The 25,854-nt window shown below is 20.2% G+C and overlaps 8 protein-coding genes across 8 annotated transcripts; 4 read left to right on the forward strand and 4 right to left on the reverse strand.

Annotated features, from left to right (window-relative positions):
• Nucleotides 1-375: 375 nt before the first annotated feature.
• On the reverse strand, nucleotides 376-1,338 carry SRAE_X000229600 (Calycin-like domain and Calycin domain-containing protein; the record flags this gene model as incomplete). The annotated part of the gene is made up of 4 exons (XM_024645492.1): nucleotides 376-520; nucleotides 569-702; nucleotides 753-1,220; nucleotides 1,267-1,338. 4 exons carry the CDS (start codon nucleotides 1,336-1,338, stop codon nucleotides 376-378), a joined length of 819 nt encoding a protein of 272 aa, XP_024499769.1.
• A 916-nt stretch (nucleotides 1,339-2,254) lies between these two features.
• On the reverse strand, nucleotides 2,255-4,124 carry SRAE_X000229700 (Calycin-like domain and Calycin domain-containing protein; the record flags this gene model as incomplete). Its single annotated transcript, XM_024645493.1, has 2 exons — nucleotides 2,255-3,995; nucleotides 4,111-4,124. 2 exons carry the CDS (start codon nucleotides 4,122-4,124, stop codon nucleotides 2,255-2,257), a joined length of 1,755 nt encoding a protein of 584 aa, XP_024499770.1.
• A 2,823-nt stretch (nucleotides 4,125-6,947) lies between these two features.
• On the forward strand, nucleotides 6,948-10,423 carry SRAE_X000229800 (Stretchin-Mlck; the record flags this gene model as incomplete). The annotated part of the gene is made up of 5 exons (XM_024645494.1): nucleotides 6,948-7,247; nucleotides 7,289-7,392; nucleotides 7,448-8,102; nucleotides 8,149-8,746; nucleotides 8,970-10,423. The coding sequence occupies 5 exons, from the start codon at nucleotides 6,948-6,950 to the stop codon at nucleotides 10,421-10,423; spliced, it is 3,111 nt and encodes a 1,036-aa protein (XP_024499771.1).
• Nucleotides 10,424-13,625: 3,202 nt separating this feature from the next.
• On the forward strand, nucleotides 13,626-14,743 carry SRAE_X000229900 (Interleukin-17 family-containing protein; the record flags this gene model as incomplete). The annotated part of the gene is made up of 6 exons (XM_024645495.1): nucleotides 13,626-13,646; nucleotides 13,807-13,877; nucleotides 13,922-14,081; nucleotides 14,165-14,308; nucleotides 14,345-14,533; nucleotides 14,672-14,743. The coding sequence occupies 6 exons, from the start codon at nucleotides 13,626-13,628 to the stop codon at nucleotides 14,741-14,743; spliced, it is 657 nt and encodes a 218-aa protein (XP_024499772.1).
• A 1,830-nt stretch (nucleotides 14,744-16,573) lies between these two features.
• Nucleotides 16,574-17,447, forward strand: SRAE_X000230000 (EF-hand domain and EF-hand domain pair-containing protein; the record flags this gene model as incomplete). Its single annotated transcript, XM_024645496.1, has 4 exons — nucleotides 16,574-16,712; nucleotides 16,768-16,890; nucleotides 16,939-17,039; nucleotides 17,217-17,447. 4 exons carry the CDS (start codon nucleotides 16,574-16,576, stop codon nucleotides 17,445-17,447), a joined length of 594 nt encoding a protein of 197 aa, XP_024499773.1.
• A 1,338-nt stretch (nucleotides 17,448-18,785) lies between these two features.
• On the forward strand, nucleotides 18,786-21,289 carry SRAE_X000230100 (Armadillo-like helical domain and Armadillo-type fold domain-containing protein; the record flags this gene model as incomplete). Its single annotated transcript, XM_024645498.1, has 2 exons — nucleotides 18,786-20,724; nucleotides 20,769-21,289. 2 exons carry the CDS (start codon nucleotides 18,786-18,788, stop codon nucleotides 21,287-21,289), a joined length of 2,460 nt encoding a protein of 819 aa, XP_024499774.1.
• An 82-nt stretch (nucleotides 21,290-21,371) lies between these two features.
• SRAE_X000230200 (Choline dehydrogenase, mitochondrial) lies at nucleotides 21,372-23,184 on the reverse strand (the record flags this gene model as incomplete). Its single annotated transcript, XM_024645499.1, has 2 exons — nucleotides 21,372-22,994; nucleotides 23,044-23,184. The coding sequence occupies 2 exons, from the start codon at nucleotides 23,182-23,184 to the stop codon at nucleotides 21,372-21,374; spliced, it is 1,764 nt and encodes a 587-aa protein (XP_024499775.1).
• Nucleotides 23,185-23,987: 803 nt separating this feature from the next.
• On the reverse strand, nucleotides 23,988-24,770 carry SRAE_X000230300 (Small GTPase superfamily and Ran GTPase family and Small GTPase superfamily, Rho type and Small GTPase superfamily, Rab type and Small GTP-binding protein domain and Small GTPase superfamily, Ras type and P-loop containing nucleoside triphosphate hydrolase domain-containing protein; the record flags this gene model as incomplete). The annotated part of the gene is made up of 3 exons (XM_024645500.1): nucleotides 23,988-24,258; nucleotides 24,306-24,509; nucleotides 24,565-24,770. The coding sequence occupies 3 exons, from the start codon at nucleotides 24,768-24,770 to the stop codon at nucleotides 23,988-23,990; spliced, it is 681 nt and encodes a 226-aa protein (XP_024499776.1).
• Between the last annotated feature and the right edge of the window lie 1,084 nt (nucleotides 24,771-25,854).

Raw genomic sequence — 25,854 nt, forward strand, 5'->3', positions numbered from 1 at the left:
TTCTTTTGTAGGTGTGTAATCTAAAAAAAGGTCATTAACATTAAAAAGATTTTAAAGAAAGTTCTAGTGTATATGATACAAATCAGTGATAACTTTATCTTAAAATCTCAGTAGATCAAGGCTTTATAAAATTTAAAAGTTAGATTATTATAAGATTAACATTTAAATTTATGGCATATAATTGTAATAAAAAAAAAAAATTAAATAAAAGATTATATCAAACTTTATTTGCGTTCACTATATTATTACTAGATTTATTAAAATTATTAATATGCATAAAAGAACTTATAAATATGAATATTATTTAATTCTTATTTTTTTGTGAATATTTGACATTTTTTTGGAAGCAAAATGTTTGTAATTATTAATGAAAAATTAATTTCTTTGAACAAGTTTTTGAAGTGCTAATTGAGGATTAGATAAAAATTCAGCAATTGGTGATTCAGGTGCACCTATATTTTTTTCTCCTCTTTCAGCTGCTGCTTTTGCTTTTAAAGCATTTTCTTGATTTTTTAATACTCTTAAAATATAAATTTTTTAAAAAAAAGTTTTATTTAAAAATTTTTACCTTCTTGCAAATACTTCTTTTTCTGATGGATATTCACAATCTGGACCTTGGTAAATTGCTTTTGGAGCATTCCAAAATACTTTACCACCAAATCCAGCTTTTTCAAGATATTCTGTTGTTTCTTTATTATAATTCTAAAAAAAAAATATTTTTTTTTATTTTATCATAATATTTTTTAACTTACTTGATAAAATACCATAGGATCTCTGGCATAAACCATAAGACTCATTCTATTAGCATCAGAAACAACAAAATATTCAATATCACCTTGACCAGTTTCATTATTATAATTTGGTCCTGCTTTTAAAATATGAAATTGTCTTGGATAAAAGTATTCCTCTGTATACATCCAATATTTTCCATTTCCTACTTTATTTAAATCTCTTTTATATGTATCAAGTGGTCCATTTTTAGTTCCAGTACGGAATGCCTCTTCCATTGAAAAGCCATCTTCACCCATGACTGAATTTTCTTTAAAATATGCAACATTACAATACATTTGTGATTTTTCAGCATCAAAATTTAAAGCTGATTTATACATTTGATACCATTTTCCCATTAAATTAGATGATTTAACATCAATTGGTTGAATATCATTACGAAGAAGATATCCAAATCCATTTACAATACCAGCAAAAGTATTTATATCAATCTTAAAAAAAATTTAATATTTTTATTTTATTTATTTAAGAACTTACTGGACTTTCACCAATACATGATACATAACAAATAAATGATACAGTGATTATAATAATTTTAAAAAAATTCATATCTAAAATAAAATAATAACAATAAAAATGAATTTAGATATTAAAGAATGTTTATATTCTTTGTGATATCATATAATATGATTTACCGTGATTTTCATTGTCAACAATTAAAGAAGTGGGATGTTTAAAATTAAAATACTATTAAAAATGTGTAACATTGCGTGATACTCATTCATATATGGAGTAGAAAGATAAACTAAAATAAGAAGTTATATCTTATAATAATTAATCTAGGTTGACAAATAAAATTGTCTTCATAAACATATGTTGACAGCCTTCAAACAAATTATTCAATATTACATTGATAAAAAGAGTATATATCATATAAATGATAGGTCAGAAAAAGTTATATTAAATAAGAAATTATAATAAAACATTTTATTACCATAGCTAGTTACCGATAACTAATTGATAAATCGTTAATTTTAACTAACATTCAAAGTATTTGACCTAATTTTATAAATTTAATTAAAATAAAAAAAAACTTCTATCAATAAACAATTAAATAATTAACACAAATTTAAATAATACTTATTTCAATATAATTGTCCCTGTTATGAACTTCCTTATAATACAGATTTTTTTTTTAATTAATGAATTTTATATTAAAATAAAGTGTTTATTAGTAATTTTAATACAACTTTTTATTGATAAATATAATTATAACATAAAAATATTAAAATTAAAAAAAAAAATTTAAAGTAGAATAATTATTAAAAAAAATTTTTTATTTATTTGCTTGTTAAAACAATTTTTTACAATAAATTCTCTATATCTAGAGGCAATATTAAATTTTGCAACAAAAAGATTTGTTTAACAGCATGTATATTTAAAGTAAAACTAAAATGATAATTATGGTAAATATTATTATTATGTTAATTATTATAAAATTTTTAGATATAAAAAATTATTATGTTCATTTGCCAAATACTTCAAAGGTACTGTCAGCATATTGACAGGAACTATATGAAGCAGGTTGAAGAAGATTAAATGCACGAACAAATCCATTTATAAATCCTTGATCCTCTAACCATCTAAGAACTTCAACTTCATACTTCTTTTTAAATGTATCTGGATCACGTACTAAAACTGTAACAGGATATTTAACCCAATTAGATACAATAGCATATTCATATTGTGGATTATCAAATGGATCTTTTCCTTCTGGTCCTAATTTATAAATCCAAAATGGTTGTGCATCAGATGACTCTGAAGAGTGTAATTGAAGCATAGCATTTTTATTTCCACCACGGAATGCATATCCAATAGAATAACGTACTGGTCCAAATTCTGATCCTTCACGATAAATTTTAAGAGCTGTAAATGTTGCAGTTTTATCATTTTTAGTAAGACCACCATAATGATGAACAACACAACGTTGTTCAGTAGCACGTGGAGAATTAATTCCTTCAAACCAACGTCCCATAAATTTACCCATATCAAATTCTTCTGGTGTTGCTGGAAGAAGTGCATCAGTAACATTATCAGCAAGTGTTTGAAGTTGTTCTGGTGGAATGACATCAGCAAGTGTTGTACCATTTGAGACACGTCTTGTAATAGAACCAATTAAATTAACAACATCAATTTGTCCTTGAGCATTTCTTGGAATACCGCCTGGTAATAATGGAATTCCTGGAATTCTTGGTAAACCAGCATGTGTTGGTGAATTTGGACCACCACCACCAAGAGCTGAAGCAATTCCAGAAAGTGCACGTTCTGTTGGTGATTGTTGTCTACGAATATCATGAGAAACAGAAGCAACACTACTTGGATCAGAATCATGATCTGCTGAAATTTCACCTGTTCCAGTATTTGTTGAACTGGTACCTAAAACAGATGGAATACCTTGAGCAAGAGCATCAGCAACACCTGATTCTTTAACAAGTTTTCTAATAGAAGTTGACAAAAGTCCAATTAACCCGTTTTCACCTGGTGTTGGTTCAGGAAGTGGAACATTACCTGTTCCATGATATGATGATCCTCCTTTAACTTCATTCATTAATTGATTAAGTTGATTAGCAAAATTTGGATTAGCTTCTGATAAAACATCTGATTGTGGTGTTGATGGTGGTGGTGCTCCTGGAACATGTTCAGCAGGTAATGCTTGAACTGGAATACCAGCTGCACGAAGTTCTTGAACAGCACCAGCAAAACCATTTGGATGATTACCAGTTAATCCAGGTATACCAAATGAATCTAAACCAAAGAATTTAATTAATTGATTTTGAACATCAGTTGGTATTTGAACTGGTGGAGGTGGTGGTGGAGTTACAATTTCTCTTGGTGTGAAATTGGAATTTCCTGGAGATCCTGGAATATTAAATATTGGTTGTTGAACAGATGGTGGAGCTGGTGGTAATGCTCCAAAAACATTTGGTTGTGTTGGAGCAACAGCAGCAGCTGGAATTGGTGGAAGTGTTGGTAATGATGATGATGAAGTTGAAGGAGATTCAAGATTCATAGTTTGAGCTGAATGTAATTTTTGAGATGGTGGATGAATAGCTCGTGGTGGTTCAACTTCTTTCATAAAATTTGGTCTTTTTGGTTGTGGTTCTAAACGTATAACAACAGGTTGTTGGGATTCATCCACTTTAGCTTTTGCTAATACAATAATGCATAATAGCAGAGTAAATATGTTAAAAAATTTGGCCATTTCCCTAAAATAATAATTATAACATGTTATATTAAAAATTTAAGAAATATATATATGTATTATAAAATAAATTATGAAGTCAAATAAAGGAAAAATGATCTATTAACTTATTTATCTACCATACTGCAGCCATATAGTGCTACTTTTCAAAATAAGTTGTAATTATGTTCCCGTTTATTGTACATCAACTATGATCGGGCACCAGGTCAAGGTCTGTAAAATTCTTTTTTAAAATTTAATGGATCTGTGAATAATAATACCTTTTATTGGTGTTATCAATTTAAATTAAATATATAAATTTTGTAACTAGATATTAAACATTAGTAAGAAAAAATTTTATAAAAATAATCATGAAGACAATTTTAAATTAATTATAAAGATAAAATATATAACATAGTAAGATTAAAACAACTTATATGATATTGATAAGAAATAGAAGAATTCTTTGTTTCAAATATTTTATTTGTCCTTTAAAAATTATAAGTATAAATTGTAACATTTAATATTAAGTAAAATTTATATTGAATGAAGGTTAGATTTATCTTTGAATATATTTGAATTTAATGATACATGAATACTTTAGGAAATAAATTTAGCTTGATTCTACTAACCTAATTTATTATTTACTGATAATTTTAATATCATATAATTAAATAATATACAAAATAATACATAAAAAAAGATAATTATTTTATTATTTAACATAAAAAGTTTATAAAAATTGTTAACCAAATATATTTTATTTATTTATTATAAAAAATCTTCTTTTTAATTTATAACAAAAAATTTTTAAAAAAAAAAATGTATTAACAGTAAACAATTTATTTATTAAAAGTATACATTCAAATTTTCGGAAAATTTTTGTTTACAGGAAAAACTCAATTAAATTTTTATAAATCAAAAATAATATGATTAGGTTGATGTCAATGAATGTTACTTTAATTGTATTTAAACTATTTAATTTGATATTTGTATATTAATTTCTTTTTAATTTTATATTAAAATAAAAAAATATAATCATTTTGACCATCAACTTTTTTTTTCATTTTTTTTTTCATTTTTTGAATAATTTCTTAAAGATAAATGATGTCATTTGACATGCAAATAATATTTATAATTTGATAATACTAACAGTTAATAAAAATTAACTATGTGAAATGAATTACAAATGCTGTATTTACAACATGCTAATAAAAAATATTAAAAACGTCTTTATTTTTTGTTTAGTCTTGTGATTCATATTTTTAAAGTATTTGTAAAAGTAATTAAAAATTTTATTTTTATGATTAATATCATATTATTTTATATTATTGATGAAAAGAATATAAATATTATTAAAATTTTATTATAAATTACATCATAAAAGAAGACAAAAAAAAAAACTTTAGCTATAAATGATATACGTAGATATTTGATTTCATTATTAATATTTTAAAATCTAAAAATTTTTTTTTCTCATTATTAAAATTCTTGAAATTTTTTAAAAATATTTCAATGTATCATTCAAAATAAACAAACAAAAAAAAATTTACATGTATTGTTTGATTTTCAAAATAAATTATATCACATACAATATTATTCATATGTAAATATTACTTAAAAAAGACAAAACATTTTTCATAGATAAAAAAAAAAATAAAATTGATCTAAAAATATAAAAATAATTAAACATAATTTTTTTAAGCTACTTTACAAACATTATTTTACATTTTTAAGAAGTGAAACCTGATTTTAAAGATTATTTTTTAAAATTATTTTCAATTTTATTAAAAAACTTTGTTTATTTTAAAAAAAATTATTCACAAATCAGCTTAAAACAAAAATTTTATATATATACTGTTCACTATTTTTAAAATATTATTCAAAGTTTTCCTCATTATAATGAATAATAAGTAATAGGTATTTTTACTTTACTTTTATTATTTCATATTAATTTTATTCTTATTTAATAATATTATATATATATAATTTCTTATTAGATTATTAAAATATAATTTTTTTATCATATTTACTACAACTTTATTATCTTTATTATTTTTTTAATGAAAAAAAAAATGTAATTAATTTAAGCAACTTTTATATTTTATTATAATGTTAAAATATTATGCTTTAATATATATTTAACATATCAAAAAGTTTGTCTTAAAATAAAATTTTTAACATTCTTTTTATAATTATATGAAAATTATTTTTTTTACTTTAATGATAATTATAAATGATATAATATGTTTTGAGTTATATTTTAAATAATCACAATTATAATATTTTTAATATGAATGTTTTTTAAATGATTAAAAATTTCTATTTTCTTTAAAAGTACATATTCTACAGACATCAATAATTTTTCTCATTAAAAAATATACATATATATGCCCCTTTTATTTAATATTTATATTAAATGTAAAAAAAAAATGTTTAAGAAATATTGGATGATGTCTGTGTTTATTTCAATACCTGATTGCTTTGAGTCACATATTGTCTCGACCAAATTCATTGGCTTAGTCGTATTTATATAAATAAATATAGAGCTCATAAGAATGCATAGTGATAGAAATAATACAATCGACTGAGATGTAGTGATTAAACATTGCGTTAATAATTTTTGATTCTCAATTTAATATCAAATATAAGTAAAAAAAATTTTTTTCTTTACAAATAATGTTTCAAGAATTATATCTAATGATTGTATAATATTATAATTTATTTGTATTGTATTTATATTATATTATATTATATAATGATTAAAACCATTTTTTTTTACTGCCATTATATAATGTTATTTTAATAATTCTAATGATTGTTTATTTACAGAAGTATTGTTTTTAAAGGAAAGAGAAAAGTTATTTTCTACTTTTCTGTTAACACGATTTTCGTGTATTTTTAACAAAATCATCATATTATAATACATTTTTAATTCTATAACAACATTTTTAACACTTAATTTTTGATATTTATAATGAATAAAGATAAAAGTATATCATCTTCATCACTCTCAGAATTGTCAACAGATGAAGTTGTGGTAGTTGATGAAATTGATCATTATGCAGAAGAATGGATTCCACCATTTGCTTTTCGAGAAGGAATATCATTAAATCGAAAACAAAAAATTAGTGATTTTTATAAATTTGAAGAACCCCTTGGTGAAGGAAAATTTGGACGTGTTTTTAAATGTATAGAAAAAAATACTCAATTATGTTTAGCTGCGAAGTGTATTAAAATAAAAAAGGATAGTGAATTAAAACAAGTTGAAAATGAGGTAAAAATTTATAAAATTGTAATTAATTTTTAATTTTTAAGATATCAATTTTAACGAAAATGCGTCATAAATGTATTGCACAAATTTATGATGCATATTATATTGAAAAAAATTTTGACAAAGAAGTTATTCTTATTATGGAAATGTAAGATATATATAAAAAAAATAATCATTTATATAAATATATATATTTTTTTTAGTGTTGAAGGTGGTGAACTTTTTGATCGTGTTGTGGAAGAATCATATATTTTAACAGAATTAGCTATTGCATTAATTATACATCAAATATGTGAAGCTATTAAATATATTCATAGTCATAATTTTATTCACCTAGATTTAAAGCCAGAAAATATAATGTGTGTCTCACAGTCCTCAAATCAAATTAAATTAATTGATTTTGGGTTAGCACAACATTATGATGGTGAACAGGATTTGTTATTTATGGCTGGTACACCAGAATTTGCAGCACCAGAAGTAATTAAATATGAACCATTAAATTTTCATACTGATATGTGGAGTGTTGGTGTAATTACATATATATTATTATCTGGACAATCACCATTTTTAGGCCCAAATATAGCTATAACATACAATAAAGTTGAAAAAGGTGATTGGTCATTTTGTAATGAATTTGAAATAAATAAAATTAGCCAAGATGCCAAAGAATTTATTTCAAAATTATTAATTGTTAAAAAAGAAGATCGTATGTTACCTGAAGATTGCCTTAATCATTCATGGTTAAAAAATTCTCTTGATAAGGCACATAATCTTCAAAATAAAAAAGAAATTACAACAAATGTTCAACCAATTAATAAAGAAACATTAAAAAAATACTTAAAAAATAAGAAATTTAGAGTAAGTATAAATAAAATATTTATTTTATATTATAATAATATTAAAGAGAATTGTTTTTGGAGTATTATTCATTAATCAAGTATTAAAAATGATAACAACTATGCAATTAAAAAGAAATAAAAAAGGGTTGTTATATGCAAAAAATTTATTACATGCTGCTAAGTTATCTGAAAAAAAAGAAGAAACAATAGAATCTATAAAATCTACTACAGAAATAGATACATCAACAACGAATATAACTAATAAAGAAGAAAATGTTAATAAGAAAAAAATATTAAAAGTTAAAAAAGTACCAAAGAAGAACGAGGAAGATAAAGTAGAAGATAAATTAATAATAACAAAAACTGTAGAAAGAAAACCATCAAAAACTAATAAAGCATTAATTAATAAAATTAAAGAAAATGATGTAAATGAAATTAAAAGAAATGTTGAGCTTACAGAAAGTAAAGAAAAAAGTAATTCTGGAGAGACAACAAAAAAATCAAGTTCACTCAAGGAAAATAGAGATACAACAAAAGACATTCTTATTAATGATGATAACAAATATTTAAATGATAGTGCAAAATTTTCAAATACAGCAAATGGCAAACAATTACATTCCATCAACGAAAAAATAAATATTTTATCATCCATCAAAGATTGTGGTAAGTTGTTATTAAAATGTTATACCTTTTTTTTATTTTCTATATTTACATTTTTATTGTAAAATACACAAAGTTTTTTTTTAAAAAACTTTAAATATATTATGTTTTTTTTTAATATTTAATAAGAAAATTATAGAGTGACGTTAAATAGTATTAAGATAAATTTATTCTTTATTATTTTTTTTATAATTATTTATTTGATATAAAATATGTATAATTTCAGATAAACAAAAAAATGTCGGTAATATTGAAGAAATAAAAGCAAATTTAAATTCTTCTTCTAAAATAGGAAGTAAAAAATTAAAAAACAGCGTAAAAAAAAATACAAAATGTTTAATTATAGACAATACTAAATTATGCAATAAAAGCATGGAAAACATTCAAACAAATACAGAAGAAGGGAAGTTAATTGTAAAAGTAGGTGATTCTAAAAAAAATGAAAATACTATTGGCAATAAAAAAATACAGGAAAAAGAATCTAAAAATAGTAGTGAAATTTTAATTAATTCAACAAAAAAAGAAGAGGATAATAAAATAAATCATCAGGTATGTGGAAAAAATAGTAAAATAATGAATGACAAGATGGATACTAAGGAAAAAAGTGATAATAACATTTTAATTGAAAGTAAAGAAGTTTTAGTTAATGATGAAAGTATTAAAAAAATTAAAAAAACAATAAAGAGACGAAGTATAAAAAAAAAAGTTCAAATTGAAAATAAAGAAGATTGTTCAAATTCATCAACTCCCATTATAATTTCACCCTCTATTCATGAGACAGTTACAAATAATACATTTGCAGAAACAATATTAAATAAGAAAACATATTCTGCAAAAAATTCCAACACTATTTCCAAAAATGCTCTTCAGTCTTCGTCATTACATCTTGGAGCTTCAGCGTCTATAAATAATTATTATATGGAAAATGATATTTTAATTAATAAAAAAATTTTTAATAATGTTAAAGATTGTAAGGAAAAATGTAACGAAAAGATCGAAGAAATTAATAATGATACAAAAATTATTCATAATAAAGGATTAAAAAATACCAATATATCCCTATTACATCAGGAATCAAAAAATACTTCTCAAAAAATTTCAATTAAAATAGATAGTGATAAACAAGTTTCTAATAAAGAAACAAATAAAATTGAAAGGAAAAAATGTATTATAAGGAAAAAGAATATTAAAAAAGATGATTCTGATATTGTAGAAGATATTAAAGAACAAAAATATACAAGTATAAACGAACCAATTAATATGAAAGTAGAGAAAGAATTTATTGATAAAACATTAACAAAAAATAATGATAATAATTTTATAAAATATAAAGAGGAAAGTCACAAAAATATTTCTATAAAGAAAACAAAAACAAGTCTTATTACTAATTTAAAGAAAAATATAAGTAATGATACATTATCAATAGATAATAATATAAAAAATGATTTTGATGATGAAGAAATTTTTAATTTTAAAAAATTAAAAGAAAAATTAGAAAAAAGATTATCTAATAAAAAACCAAAAGATTATACGGATAGTAATGATATTGATGAGGTAAGTGGAAAATTGAAAGATCCCAATAGTGAACTTTTTGAATACAATGGATTAAGCAAAGTTGACTTTGAGAATGTTAAAAATATTAAAAATAAATGGCTTAAAATTGAAAAAGAAGCAATTTAATATTAATTGAAATTCTTTTTTGTATAATTTTTAATAATTAAAAGTTTAATTTTAAGTAAAATTATTTACATTATTTATATATATTTATAATATATATAAAATGAATTTTTTATTATTTATTTACACTTTAATAACTTATACATCTTTTTTATTTGATTTTAGTGATAAAACTATATAATTGCAATTCTTAAAATTTTTTTATACATATAATATATGTTTTTGATAATATCTGTTTTTTTATTAAAAAATAGTGTAATTTTTAAAAATTATATTACATATAATAATATTTAAATAAATTAATTTTTACAACAAGAAATTAATTTGATAAGAGTGAACCTCCTAGTTTTAAGAACTCTTTTGAAATAAATATTATCTCCGCCTTTAAAAAGAAGCATGGTAAAATTTAAAATAGTTATATAATAGTTTAAATATTCTGCGTTACAATCTGTTGGTTGTAATCAAAATGATTTATTTACAATATTTAATAATATATAAATGTTTTATGAACTTTATTGCATTAAAAATTTTATAAAAATTCTTTTTATAGTAGTGATATAGTTTAAAAAAAAAGTTTAAACAAATTTTTTTTTTATCAATTTAATCTTTTTCTTAAAATTTGATTCTTTTTTTTATTTCACATATGTATAAAACGCTAAATTAATTACCTAATTATGTTAAAATATTAAATGAACTAATTAATTTGTTTAATAAATTATTTTTAAATATAATATTAAAATGTTATTATTACATTAATATGTAGTATAATTTTATTATAAGGTAGAAATAAATCTAAATTATTTAAAATGCCATTTATTCAGCCCACAAAAATTTTGAAGCAACATTATTAAAAATATATAATAAATATAAAATTAAGTAAAATTACAATAATTTGATTTTATAAACTACTTATACTTCTTTTCTTACAAATTTTTGTCTATATTATATAATAAACGATAAAATTTTCCTCTTATTATATAATAGAATTTTGTAAAATGATAATATATAAAAACGTTTCTACAATTACAAAATTTTAATTCATTTACTTTTCTAGAAATAATAGGACAGGATATGGTTTTAAAAAATAATGACGTAACATTGGTCATACTAATTGATAATACATCAAACATTATAAATATATCTAATTTTTCATTTACACCTCTTCCTTTATAAATTAATATATAAATGGTATTTATTTTTATTCAAGATACATTTATTTTGGCACCAAATGTACTTTTTTTTTTAATATCACCTTTTTAAAAAAAGTATATTATTCATTTTTTACATTGTCTATAATTATTAACTTACGATATTATATTTTATCATAAAATGATATAACCTAAAAATTTTAAAAAAATAATAAGGTTATTTTTAAAATTTAATCACTTTTATTTATATTCATTTAAATAAAGTAAAAACTTATATATAAAAAAGTAACTAACAATATTTAAATACATTTAAAATTTTATAGTTTATAGCTTATAAATTAAATTCTCAGAATACTATTTATTTTTAATATTTTTTATTTTATTTTTAATTATTTGATTGAATTTTTTTTTGTTCCTTTTTTGAATAGTTAAACTTAAAAAAAGAAATGTTTCATGAAGGTGTGAATAAATAACTTTTAAATGTAGTATTAAGCTTTTAAGTGTATATTTAATTGGTAATTATATAAAGTGTTATAAAAATGACTAAGAGTTACGTTTATTATAAAATAGTTTTCTTTTAAAGAAATATTTTTTAATATATATTTAAAAAAAAAGATAGTTATTTTTTTTATTTGTACTATTTATAGAAACTACATTAAACTTTGAAAAAATTAGTTTTTTTAAATCTTTTATATTTTTAATTACTACTATTATATTTTTAAATTATTTTTTTTATTCTTATTTACAATAATTTTTATCTAAATATAATAAGATGAATTAACTTTTAAAAAAAAAATTTTTTTTTATTTAAAAAACAAAAAAGATTTTTTTTATAAGTAAGAGGGTTAATTAGAATTATATTAATAAATATGATAATAATTATTGTTATTAACTAAAAATGATTTAATTTTCTATAAAATTTAAAATTTTTAATAACATATCTTAAACGATTAAATTATTTATTAAATTTTTATACTCATAAATGAGTAATCTTTTACCATCTAAAAATTCTCTTTATAAATTAAACATAGAGTACTTTAAAAATGAGACATTTTGAAAAAAGAGATATTAAAGGTAAAAACTACAATTATTTATATTCTTCAATTTTAATTATATATTTATACTACATGGTAACTAGCTTTTAATAATAATTTCATTTTTTTTTACTTAACTACAAATTAAAATATTTTAAGATATCAAAAATTTATTTTATTTTTTTTTGTTATTATTATTTTTCTTGTACAATATAATAATTATTATTCACTTTATTTTTTTAAAATAAAAGAGATAAAAGTGCTTTAAAAGAATATGACTTTTAAAATATATAAAAAAATTGTAAGACCTTTTTTGTTTTTTTTTTTGTCTAGGTTGTCATTACATCTTATTCATAATCACCTGTAATTTACTTGTATACTGTAAATAAATGTCAAACTTTATTACTTGTTAACGCCTATGTATTTTATTTTCAGATAAAGTATTTAGAAAAAACAATTAAATAAATGAAAAAAAAATTGAACAAAAGTAATTAAAACTATATTATGTATATTAAAATGTGAAATAAATTTTAAATTTGTGTTAACTTTAATTATTACAAATAATTTAGTTTAAAAATTATTATTCCTTTCATTTGTTTCTATATTTTTTTTTGTATATTATTTTGTTTTGTTTTCCAAAAATGTTACAAATTTTTTTTTCTTTTTTTTTTAAATACAATCTACCATCATTGAATTTTAATTATTTAACCATAGTATTTATTTATTTTTAAAACTTGGTATAAAATTTGTTACAAATTTAATTTATGCATCTTAAATATTTATAAATAATGCTAAGAATTTTTAAATACTTTAATGATACATATTTCAAAAGAATTTTAAAAATTCCGATCAACTAATATCTTATTAATTGGAATTATTCTATTTGAATAACAATTTTATTTTAAGACTATTTATAGATTTGGTGCTTATATATATTATATATCTTAAAATATATAAATATTATAAAATAAAGAAATTATTTAAAAATTGATATTATTTTAATAATTATATATGACTATTATCATGATATTTCTTATTAAAAATGTAAGTTAAAAGAAAAATATAATTATAAAATAATAATAAATTTCAAACATATGTATACAGTTTTTATAAAAATATTAAATAAATAAAATATAATTTTGTACATAAATAATATATATATATCATATTTTATTATATATTTGATTAAATTATTGTATTTTAGACACTTAATGTAATATACAAAAATTGGATTGCAATATATTTTTTGGCATTTAGCACGTTTTCATTAATAGGGTAAATTTATATAATTATATATAAAATATTTTATATTATTTTAGAGGAAGAATGCATAATGAAATTAGATTAAACGATGAATGTTATTATCGTTATACAGCACAAGATCACCATAAATCTTTTTCAGATTGGTTACATCGTAAAAATTCTTCGCATTATTCTCCACTTGTACCTTCATATTCACAAGCATTATTAAAATTAGAGGTAAATATATATTAATTTATATTATTATTTATTATTTACCATCTAAATATAATTAACTTATTTTTTTTTTTACCTTATTTTAGGTAGATAGATTTAAACATGGTGAACAAGTAACTAGTGGTGCATCTGCTTGTAATGGTAAACATAATTCATTTATAACACCAGAAACTCCATTGAGAGAACGAGCATTATGCAAGTTTGAATATATAGTTAATTATAATCCAAAGGTAATGAAAAAATAAATTAAATTATCATTTTTTTAGAGATTGCCTTCAACATTAACTGAAGCAAGATGTTCTTGTTCGAGACCTTCAGCAAAAGTTATTGGTAAAAAAGTATTTGAATGTGAGCCATTACGCTACAGTATGCGTGTTTTACTTTTTGATAATGATTGCCAATCATTTTATGAAGGATATGAAACAATTGCCTTGGCATGTATTCCAGTTATGCAGGTATGTAATAATTTTTTAAAATTGTTTTGCTTTTATTTTCTTGTTTTTGTTTAACCTTTATTTAATTTTATATTTTAAAAAAAAAACTAATATTTTTTGTTGGCTTAACAAATTTAATAATATTAAATAACTTTAAAGTTTCAGGCATCAGCAAGTTCCAGTATTGATACAGATTTTATGGTTCCTGTAAAAGCAGACATACCTACATAATAATTTTTATATAATATTATGTTAACCGAAACCACTTCTTATTTACTCAAGATATCATAATACTCTAAAACCTAAAAAATCATTTATAATTTTTATCTAGTACTAGAATATTTTATCATTTATTTTAAAATTACTGTAAAATTTGATACATTACAAAGTATATTTTAAGCTTTTTTTTGTAATGTAATTTTATTATATATTATATTACTTTTAATGTTATATTCTTCTTTTTATTATTATTTTAATATATATATATAATATTTTATAAACGGTCAGAAATAATTATTTGAATTGTAGGTTGCGCAAAAGTAAACGTCCTTTAACTTGTTTACTTTATAAAAATGTACAAAACATAACAGTTTTAATCAATAATAAATTTACTTAATTATTTTTCAAAGTAATATTGATATATTTTAATGATTAAAAATTGTAATATAATTTCCTAATCATGTGAAAAATTGAATGACGTTTATACATAAGCTATATAAAAATATTTAGAGTATTTATTTTTAGTTAAGAATTTTTTTTTTTTTTCTCTTTGATAATTTTATAATTACTATAAATTCACAAAAACAAGGGTTTACAAATATCTTTTCTAATATGATTGACAATTTTGTGAATTCTTTTTTATTTATGTTTTTGTATTATCATTTATATTGTCATATTGATTTATCTCCGTCGTTATTAAATTTCTATTGTTTACTCTTAAAAATCAAAATGTCACAATTAGTATTATTACTTATATAAAAATAAAAAAAATAACATTTATGATAGCGATAGGATTCCAGAAATATTAATATGATATAATATTAAATCATTGATTTTATTTTATTTTATTTTCATTTAAATAAATTTTTATGTGGTTTCCATTAAAATTTTTCATTTACTGTAGTATTCCTTTTTTTTTTATTTCAATTTACACATAAATTCAAAATAATTACTTCTTTTTTTAAATATAAATTGAATGGAAAAAAAGTATTATACTTCATGATTCTTTAATAATGATCAATGTTCGGATGACAATTAACATAAAAAAAAAATTTTTTAAATAACTATTAAAATAATAATAACAATAATAATAATGTAAATAGATGTCAACATACTAAAAAAGTGTCTTCTGATAAAAAGATAAAATTATATAAATTTTTATAGTTAATGTTAATTTTTAAATGACTAATTGACATTGGAATGTGACAACATGAAATAATTAAAGAAAAATTCCATTTGTTATTTTTAATATAAAAAAGATCATATACATGAAAAGATAATATCGTGGCATACCAAACAAAATTAATTATATTAACATATTTGTCATTTAAATTTTTAAACTATCATTTTCTTTATCACAAATAATAAATCATCATTTATTTAAATATTTAATCATTATTAAAAATCCAGATAATCTTAATTACATTCCAAACAACAACTTTCTACATTTTTTTTTTAATTAATTTATACCATCTTCGACATACTTTTATCTTTTTTAAGATATGCGCAATAAAAAAAAAACAATATAAATAATGATTAAAAATGTCTAATTTTATATATATTACATAATTAATGTTTTACATAATGGCTATAATATAAACAAATTAAATAATATGACTACTTATAAATAACACGAGGTTGATAGTTATTATTCATTAAATAGGAACAAAAAAATTTTTTAAAAAATGCGTTTATAATTTAGTAAAACTATTGCTCATTTTAAAGGCATTGGAACAGCCCTCTACAGTGACAGCACCACACACCGACTTATTTGAGTATATAAATAGAATACATTTTTAAAATTAGTATTAATAATATTTTTGAAAATTGTAGTACCTAAAAATGAATAAGTTTTTAATTTTTTTATTAATTTTTGTTATACTCTCTATAACATGTGAAACATTTAAATTAATTCCTATTGATGAGGATGACGATGATGTTGAAGCTATTAATTTTAACAAAGATGATACTGAAACTAAAGGTATTAATAATTTTTATTTTATTTAATATTTATATAAAATTTTGTTATATTTTAGAGGAAAAATTTTTAAGAATTGATGAAGATGCTGATGAAAATTTAACATTTGATGAATTTTTACACTCAGATATGAATTATGAAAAAATTAAAAAAGAAGAATTTGAATCTTATGATAGAAATGGTAAAATATTTTACATCAATAATTGATAATATTTATTTTATTTTTAAGGTGATGGAATTGTAACTAAAGGAGAATACTACGATAAACACAAAGAAGATGAAGAAGAGTTTAAAAATCATCATACCAATTATATTAATGAATTATTTGAGGTAAATTTATATAACAATTATATTTTTTAAAAAAAAAAAAGTTTAACATATGATTAGAAAATTTTTTTTTTAAAAAAAAATATTATTAAATATGGTACAGTTAAAAGATATTAATAATATATAAAAATTATTAACCTATTTTATTAAATTATATAAAAAATATTTAATAAATTTCAGGAATTTGATATTGATAAAAATAATAAGTTAAATGAACGTGAAGTAGAAAATGTTTTGCGTAAGAAATTTCTTTTAAAACCAAAATCTAACTTTAATCATGTTATTTCTTCATTTGACAAAGATGGTGATTCAGAATGGAATAAGGAAGAATATTCTGGTTTTGACAAAAAATTACCTTTTGAAGAATTTGATAGTGTTATAAATGGTGACAAAAAAACAATTAATCTTTAATTTCTAATTAATAGAAATTATGGCAAAAAAAATGAATAAATAAAAAATAAAACAAAATATTATTATGGATAAACACATTTAAACAATTATAAATATCTCATTATAAACAAACATATATTATTCAATTCACACTGATATAGAAAGATTGTAAGATATCATTTAATTTTATCAACGCATCACATTCAAGGTATTTCTTTAATATCAATCAAATATCTAAATAACAAATCATTTCTATATTAATTTAATTAACAATTGTATAATGTTGAAAATTATACTTTATAACTTTTCTTATATTAAGATAAGAATTATACCTTATTTTGACAAAATAAACTTTTATCATATATCTTTAAAACTTTGTATATAATAATTAATAATACAATTTTTTTTATTTATAAACTATAAATATAAAAATAATTTATATAAAAAAAAAATATTCTTATATCATTAAGTATGATAAATCGTTTTTAATACTTGATTTAGAAATGTTTTATATCGCAATAAATTTTAAAAGAATGTTGTAATATAGATATTATATAATTTTTTATTATGTTGTTATTTAAATTTTTCATTTGCTTTGAATTAATTTGTTTATGTTAATTATTAGAACGTCACTACTAAATAACAATTTAAATTTGGAAAATTATTTTTTTTTTTAATATAATTATTATAGAAATCAAATTTTATAGATTACTTTTAATAATCACTTAAATATTTTGTACTGACAATTATTGAATTTTTTAAATATTATTTATTAATTTTTAAGAAAAATGCATGACTATAATATATTTTCTTTTTGAAATATTATAAACAATAATTGATATGAGAATAATTTATTGAATATAAAAAAAATAATATAAAAATTTTATTTTGATAATATTTTAAAAAATTTTTTTTTAATAAATGCTTATTTTTAATTATTAAAAAGAATTTTATATTTAACATCAATTTAACCTTTAACTTAGTCATTTAATCAATCGTTTAATTGTTGTAATTAATTCAATATCTTCAAATGAAATAAAATTATCTGTCAGCATTTCTCTTTATAAATAAATAGTTCGATTTTAATGTACTTCTCAACAATACATTTGAAAACTTATTAGCAGTTAAAGACAATTAAAATATATCATTTACATACTATATATATATATAAATATATTTAGTATTTTAAACAATTTTGTCACCCAAATTAAAAATATTTTTGTCATCAAATATAGTAATAATCAAAAAAATTATATTCTTTTTATTAAATTGTATTTTAAATATTAAAATTTTTTTATATTATTAATTATTTTTTATAGATTTATTTTATTGGACACATATACATTTAATTTTTTTTCCATGCCTTCACTTTTAAATAACTTTGTAGTAACTAAAAAGGGAAATGTATCAGAACAAAAAAATACAATGAATATGAAAGGTGACGATTCATTGTTATCAATATCAAAACAATCACCATCTTCTAATAAATCTAATGATGAAATGGAACATTTAACATTTAATAAAGAACTTATTTATTCTACACAAGCATATTTGATTGATTTAAAAGAAAATTGTGAAATGGATATACAATGTGTCTTATTTTCACGATCTTGTTTTGATATTGATAATAATAATACTTCAAATATTGATAATAATAATATTTCTCAATATTCTGATTTTATTGTATTGGACCATACTAATAAATCAAAAAAGTGTATTGCTCGACTTACATCATCATTACAAAAAGTTGTTTCAACTTCATCAACAGAAATTAACAATATAACGACAAATGACGAGAAGATTTATGACACACCTAATAATACTATTTTATCAAACGATACAAACATTAATTCTTTTGAAACTTCAAAAGATGATCAATATAAAGTGTCAGAAGATAGTAAAAATTCATGTGATTTTGAGAAAATAACAAATAATAAATATATTTATCCTAATATAGAAAAATTTTGTTATACATCAAATTATGAAAATGGACCTGTTGCAATATTATATACGAGTCGTAATGATATATCATTATTTGATGGAAAAATTATTAATGGTAAACGTTTATTTATGGGAGAGGGATATGAAAAAAAATATAAAAAAGATGGACGATCAAATCAAAAAGGTTATTATCTACGTTTACGTAGTAGCACTCCAAATTTAAGTGGAATTGTTGAAGAAGAAGATGTTGAAGATGTTGAAACAACACCATTTATGAGATCTTATGATAATTGTATACATTTAAAAAATTATAAAAATAATACAAGAAAACCAGTAATAAGAGGTAGAAATAGTTCTTCAGACAATATAAAAAAAAATAAACAATATGAGGAAGTACCATCAACAAAAACATATCATCATTTAATACATGTTAATAATAATATTAATAATTACTCAACTATAGATATTAATTCAGGATCATCATTTTTAACAGATAATATACAAACAGAATCATATACATCATCTAATTCACCCAAATCTATATATTCAACAAGAAGTTCAACTGACTCAGGACAAGAATCAACTGAAACAGATTATAAAAAAAATTTAAATAAAATATCATTATATCATTATATCGTTAAATATCAACAAATTTATGCAATTATTGATAATATATTGAAACTTGGCAGTAATATATATTCATCATTAACGTATATTATTGATAATAAATATATATGTCAAAATTTATTAATTGAATCATCACAATTAATAACTTTTTTGAAAAATCGTTATTTAATTAATATAATCAATAATGAAGATATTAATTTAATTGAAGAATTATTAATAGATGTTGAAAAAGAATTAATTGAAAATGGAGAAAATAGAATATTTTCAAATTATTTTATTATAATTCTTCGAAGAACAATAGAAGAAGTATTTAATTCATTTGCTAAAATAATTTGTGAATATTTTTTAACATCAAATAATGATGATGAACTTCTTAATATTGCTAGTGAACATTTTATATATTTATTATTATTTTCAGATGAATTATGTAATGTTGCTATACAATATCAATTAGTTAAAAAATTATTGCAACATTGTACAAATCCAACAACAAATTATCAAACAATAAAATTATTATTAAGAGCTTTGGCAATATTGTGTAGTGCAAGTAAAGGATGTTCTCAATTAATATCAAATAATGGTTTTAATTTTATTATAAATGTTATTTGTTATTATCCATTTGATTGTTCTGTTGAAGCAGCAGGAGTACTTACACAATTAACTACATCACCATTAAGTAATTGTATGACATTAATTAAAAGTATATTACAAATTATTACTAAATTAACAGGTAAAAATATTTAATTAAAATTAGTAATAATTTTTAATTTATAGAAATGATTGAATGTTGTGACAGTGCAGAATCGTTACTTTTATGTACTGCAGCATTATCAAATTTATCAATACAATATCCATCAGCAAATAGATATATTCATGAAATAAAAACCTGTCAAAAGCTTGTTTTAGCTACAAAAAAACCTAAATGTTGTAGTATTTTTGTTTATGAACAAATGGTTACACTTATGGCAAGAATGGTTTCTCAAGGATGGTATTTAACATTATATAATAAAGATTGTGTTACTATTCTTCTTAACTTAATGTTAATTAGTGATGAATTACATCCAAAATATTGTGAAAGAATAAAATATAAATCTGCTGTGGCCTTGTCATCAATAGCAAAAAATGATTATGGTTTACAATTAATTAAATTTAATAATGGCTATGGGATAATGTGTAAAATAACAGAAAGTAACTTAAATAATACACAAGATCCTACAGTTATTATTTGTCAAACAATCAGAGATCGCCTTGAAAATTATTTTAGTGATATTAGAGAAGTAGAAACTGAATTATAGAAAAATAAAAAAAGTAACAATTATTATATTTATAATATATAAGAATAATAATATAATTAATAATAAATTTTTTATAATAATTTTAATTATTTTTATTCATTGTATAAATATTTTCATCACTTCTTAATGGTTCTTTTCCAAGAATTATATCAGAAGCTTTTTCAGCTATCATAATTGTAGTTGCATTTAAATTTGCACTAATAATTGATGGCATAACACTGGCATCAACAATTTTTAAACCATTTAAACCAATAACATTCATTGTTTCTGCATTAACAACATTTAAATAATCATTTTCATTACCCATTTTACATGAACATGAAGCATGATAAGCTGATGCACTTTTATTTCTTATAAAATCATCAATTTTTTCATAACCAATAACATCTTTACCAGGTGCCAATTCAATATCTTTATACTCATCAAATGCTTTCTGTTTAAATATTTCTCTTGATATTTCTATGCATTTTCTAAATACTTTCCAATCATCATCATGACTCATATAATTTGGATCTATAATTGGATGATTAAGTGGATTATTATCTGCTAATCGAATTTTTCCCACAGATTTTGGTCTCATTGGGCCTACATGAACTTGAAATCCATGACATGTTCCATTTTTTCGACCATCATCATGAACTGTTGATGGTAAAAAATGAAATTGTATATCAGAATGTTCAATATCATTAGATGATTTAACAAAACCACCAGATTCAAGATGACTACTTGCACATACACCATTTTTAGATATAAACCATTGTAAACCACTTTTTATCATATTATGTGGAAATTTCCAACTACTTTTATTATATAATGTTATAGGTTTTTTACACTTATATTGAACATAAATTTCTAAATGATCTTGTAAATTTAATCCAACACCTGGTAATTCATGAATTAATGGAATATTTTTCTTTTTTAAATGTTCAAAATCACCTATACCACTTAATAATAATAATTGTGGTGTATTAATAGCACCACCAGATAAAATAACAGAATCATCACAATAAATATTAAATTGTTCTTTTGTCTTGTTATTTATACATTTAACACCAATTGCTTTTTTACCATCCATAATTATTTTTAACACTATTGTATTTGATAAAACTTTTAAATTTTTTCTTTTAGTTGAATCCCATAAATATGCTTTAGAGGCACTATATCTTTCCCCATTTTTTATTGTCATATCCATTTTTGATAAACCTTCTGTTTCAATTCCATTTTGATCATCTAACATTTTCCATCCTAATTCTTTTCCAGCATTAAAAAATGCTTTATGTAATTCATTGGTACAATCTCCTTGTTTAACATGTAATGGACCATTATAACCACGAAAAGGATCATTATATCCTATACTTAATTCATGTGTTTGAGCTTTTTTAAAATATGGAAGACATCCTAAATAATCCCATCCTTTTGCTCCTTCTTTATCCCAACGATTAAAATCTTGAGGATGACCTCTTACATAACACATAGCATTTATTGAACTACTACCACCCCATAATTTTCCTCTTGGCCAATAAATTTGTCTATTGTTAAGATTTTTTTGCGGAACAGTATTATAATACCAATTATATTTATCATTACATAAATTATACATTAATGCTGCTGGCATATGTATTTTCCAATTCCACCAATAATCTTTAGGTCCTGCTTCAATTAACAAAACATTTCCATTATTATCATTTTCTGTTAATCTATTTGCCTAAAATTAAATAATTTTAAAAATTTTTTTTTTATTTATATATACTTACCAATACACATCCAGCTGATCCAGCACCTATTATAATATACTTAGGTTTAAAATCATTGTTATAATTATTTTTAAAAAAAAATCTTTTATTTAAAATTATGTTTTTAAAATAAATATTACAATGATTTTTTAAAATAAACATTTTTATTTATAAATATATTACATTTATTAATCAATTAGTAATCTATAAAAGATATATTTTTATTATAAAGATTACTTTAAAATATTAGTGTATGTTTTGATTTTCTAAATAAATCATTGATTTTATAAAGAAAATCTTGTTTTATCATACAGAACATGATCAATTAAGTAGGTGTTTAATAATATCAATAATTTTATTCATATATACATTTTTTTATCAGAAATAAATTAATAAAATTGTATATAAGTATATAATCTGACTTTATTATTAAACAATTATTATTATTATTTTAAAGTATTAAATTTATAATTTTTTTTTTAACTTAAAAAGTTTAATTTAAAGTAGTATATATTTAACATGAAAAATTAATAAAGTTTCATTGAAATAGATATGACACATTTAATTTATAATTTTATTTTAAATAAACACAGCGTAATAAAAACTTACTAAGTAAATTAATTTTAAAATAATCATTAATGTTACAATTATATATTTATATAAAAATAATTATATTTTTGACTAATTTTGTTCAAGGATAATTTTACAAAAATAAAAAAAAAAAATAAAAAAAGTCTTTTATTAAAGTAACTTTTCTCATGCAATTAATAATTTTAAATGTTTGCATTAACATATACAATAAAAATATCTATATAATGATTATTCATTTTTTTTTAATGTATAAATAATGTCTTGTAATTAAATAACTTGGTGATATAATAAATAAGTAATTCAATTAATAAAATAATTAAATTTTTAATCAAAAAGTTAAATTAAAATTTTATATTGATGATCATCAAAATATTTTATACAAAAGTAGGTGATGGTTTATTGCTTCCACTACAACAATTACTAGTAGCATTTGAAAATGCTGATCCACTAGATTTATCATTTATAATAACACCATCAACATGAAAAGCACCAGAGTATCCATCTGAATCATCACTATCTTCATTAATATTTGTATTAATAAGTCTTTCTTTCATGTGGTTTGCAAGATCCATAAATGCCTCTTCACAATTAATACCCGTTTTTGCGCTAACTTCATACAATGAGATTCCCGTTTTTTTTGCAAAACTATAAACAATTAATAATACTACACAAAATAAATATTATAAACAAACTTTTCTGCGCGATCAAAATCAACTTTGCGCTCATTTTCTAAATCAGCTTTATTTCCTACAAGCACAATTACAGCATTTGGTGGAGCATGTGTCCTTATTTGTTTAAGCCAATAATTTTCAATATTTTCAAATGATTTTTCATTAGTTAAATCAAATACACACATAATTCCATGAGCAGAATGATAATATGAATTATATATTGTTCTAAAATAATAATTATTAATAATAAAAACAAATTTTTATTATATAATTTATTTACCTATATCTTTCCATACCAGCAGTATCCCATAATTCTAATCTTACTTTATCACTTCCTAATTTTATTGTTTTTAATTTAAAATCAACACCGAGAGTACTAATATGATCATTTCTAAATGAATTTTCAGCAAATCTTAAAAGAATACAAGATTTTCCACAATTGTGGTCACCGACAACAACAATTTTAAAAAGATAATTATAACTCATTATTATTTTAAAATTTTCTGAAAATAAATAAAAGAGAATTATAGTGTAAATAATTTTGTAAATATTTATCGGTTAAATTTTTTTTTTAACTATAATTATAAACTTTTATAAAAATAAATATTAATATATAATTCAACAAAATGAAAGAGAGAAAAAAAATAATATTATGATTAATAATTTTAATTTATATTTGTATTATATGGAATTTGTATTTATATATATATATATATATAGACATCTTTATATTTTAACAATTGTGATATAAAATGAATAACAATTTATATGAAAGAAGTTATGTGGTGCATGAATATTATATATATATATATATTATTTATATAATATAAGTTAAGAAAAATGTTATGATTGTTTCAGTGAGTGAAATGTATTTATATTTTGTACAGTGATAGAATAATTGAAGAATACATTTACTATTATAAGTATTTCAAAAAGATTGTTTGAATACTAAATAATCAACCACCTATTTTTATAACTAACTCTCAATATATATATATTTTTATATATATATATATATATAAATGTATTAAAATATGATAATGATGACTGATTTATGAGTAAAACTACGTCAGTGTATTGTATAAAGCTTTTATAGCGTAAATACATGTAGTCATCTAATATTTATAATGATTGTAAAACAACAAGTACATTAGTAGTGGTATATATTTTTTTAAACAATCTATTAATAAAAATAATAAATAATTTAGATTAATAAAAAAATAATAAAAAGGTTAAGTAAAGTAAAAAAAAAATATATTTATAACAATTAACATGCTTTTTAAAAAAAAATTTTTCAATTAATTTTATTCCTTGAAATTTTTAAAAGTTAATTGAGTAATTTTTTTAATGTTCAAATGACATTTTAAGCATTTATATAAGTATATCTAAATTCAATGTTAAAAAGATTTAGTCGATAAATTTAATAACATCAGATAAAGACAATAAGGAACATTATCTTTTAACTTTATCTTTCTTTTTTTTTCCTAAAATTATACAATAATATAAAAGGTCAATAATAGTATTATGATAATATATTTAAACAAGAAATATTTTTTTACTTATCAAAATC

Source organism: Strongyloides ratti, scaffold srae_chrx_scaffold0000005 (genome assembly GCF_001040885.1).
Source record: "Strongyloides ratti genome assembly S_ratti_ED321, scaffold srae_chrx_scaffold0000005".
NCBI lineage: Eukaryota > Metazoa > Nematoda > Chromadorea > Rhabditida > Strongyloididae > Strongyloides > Strongyloides ratti.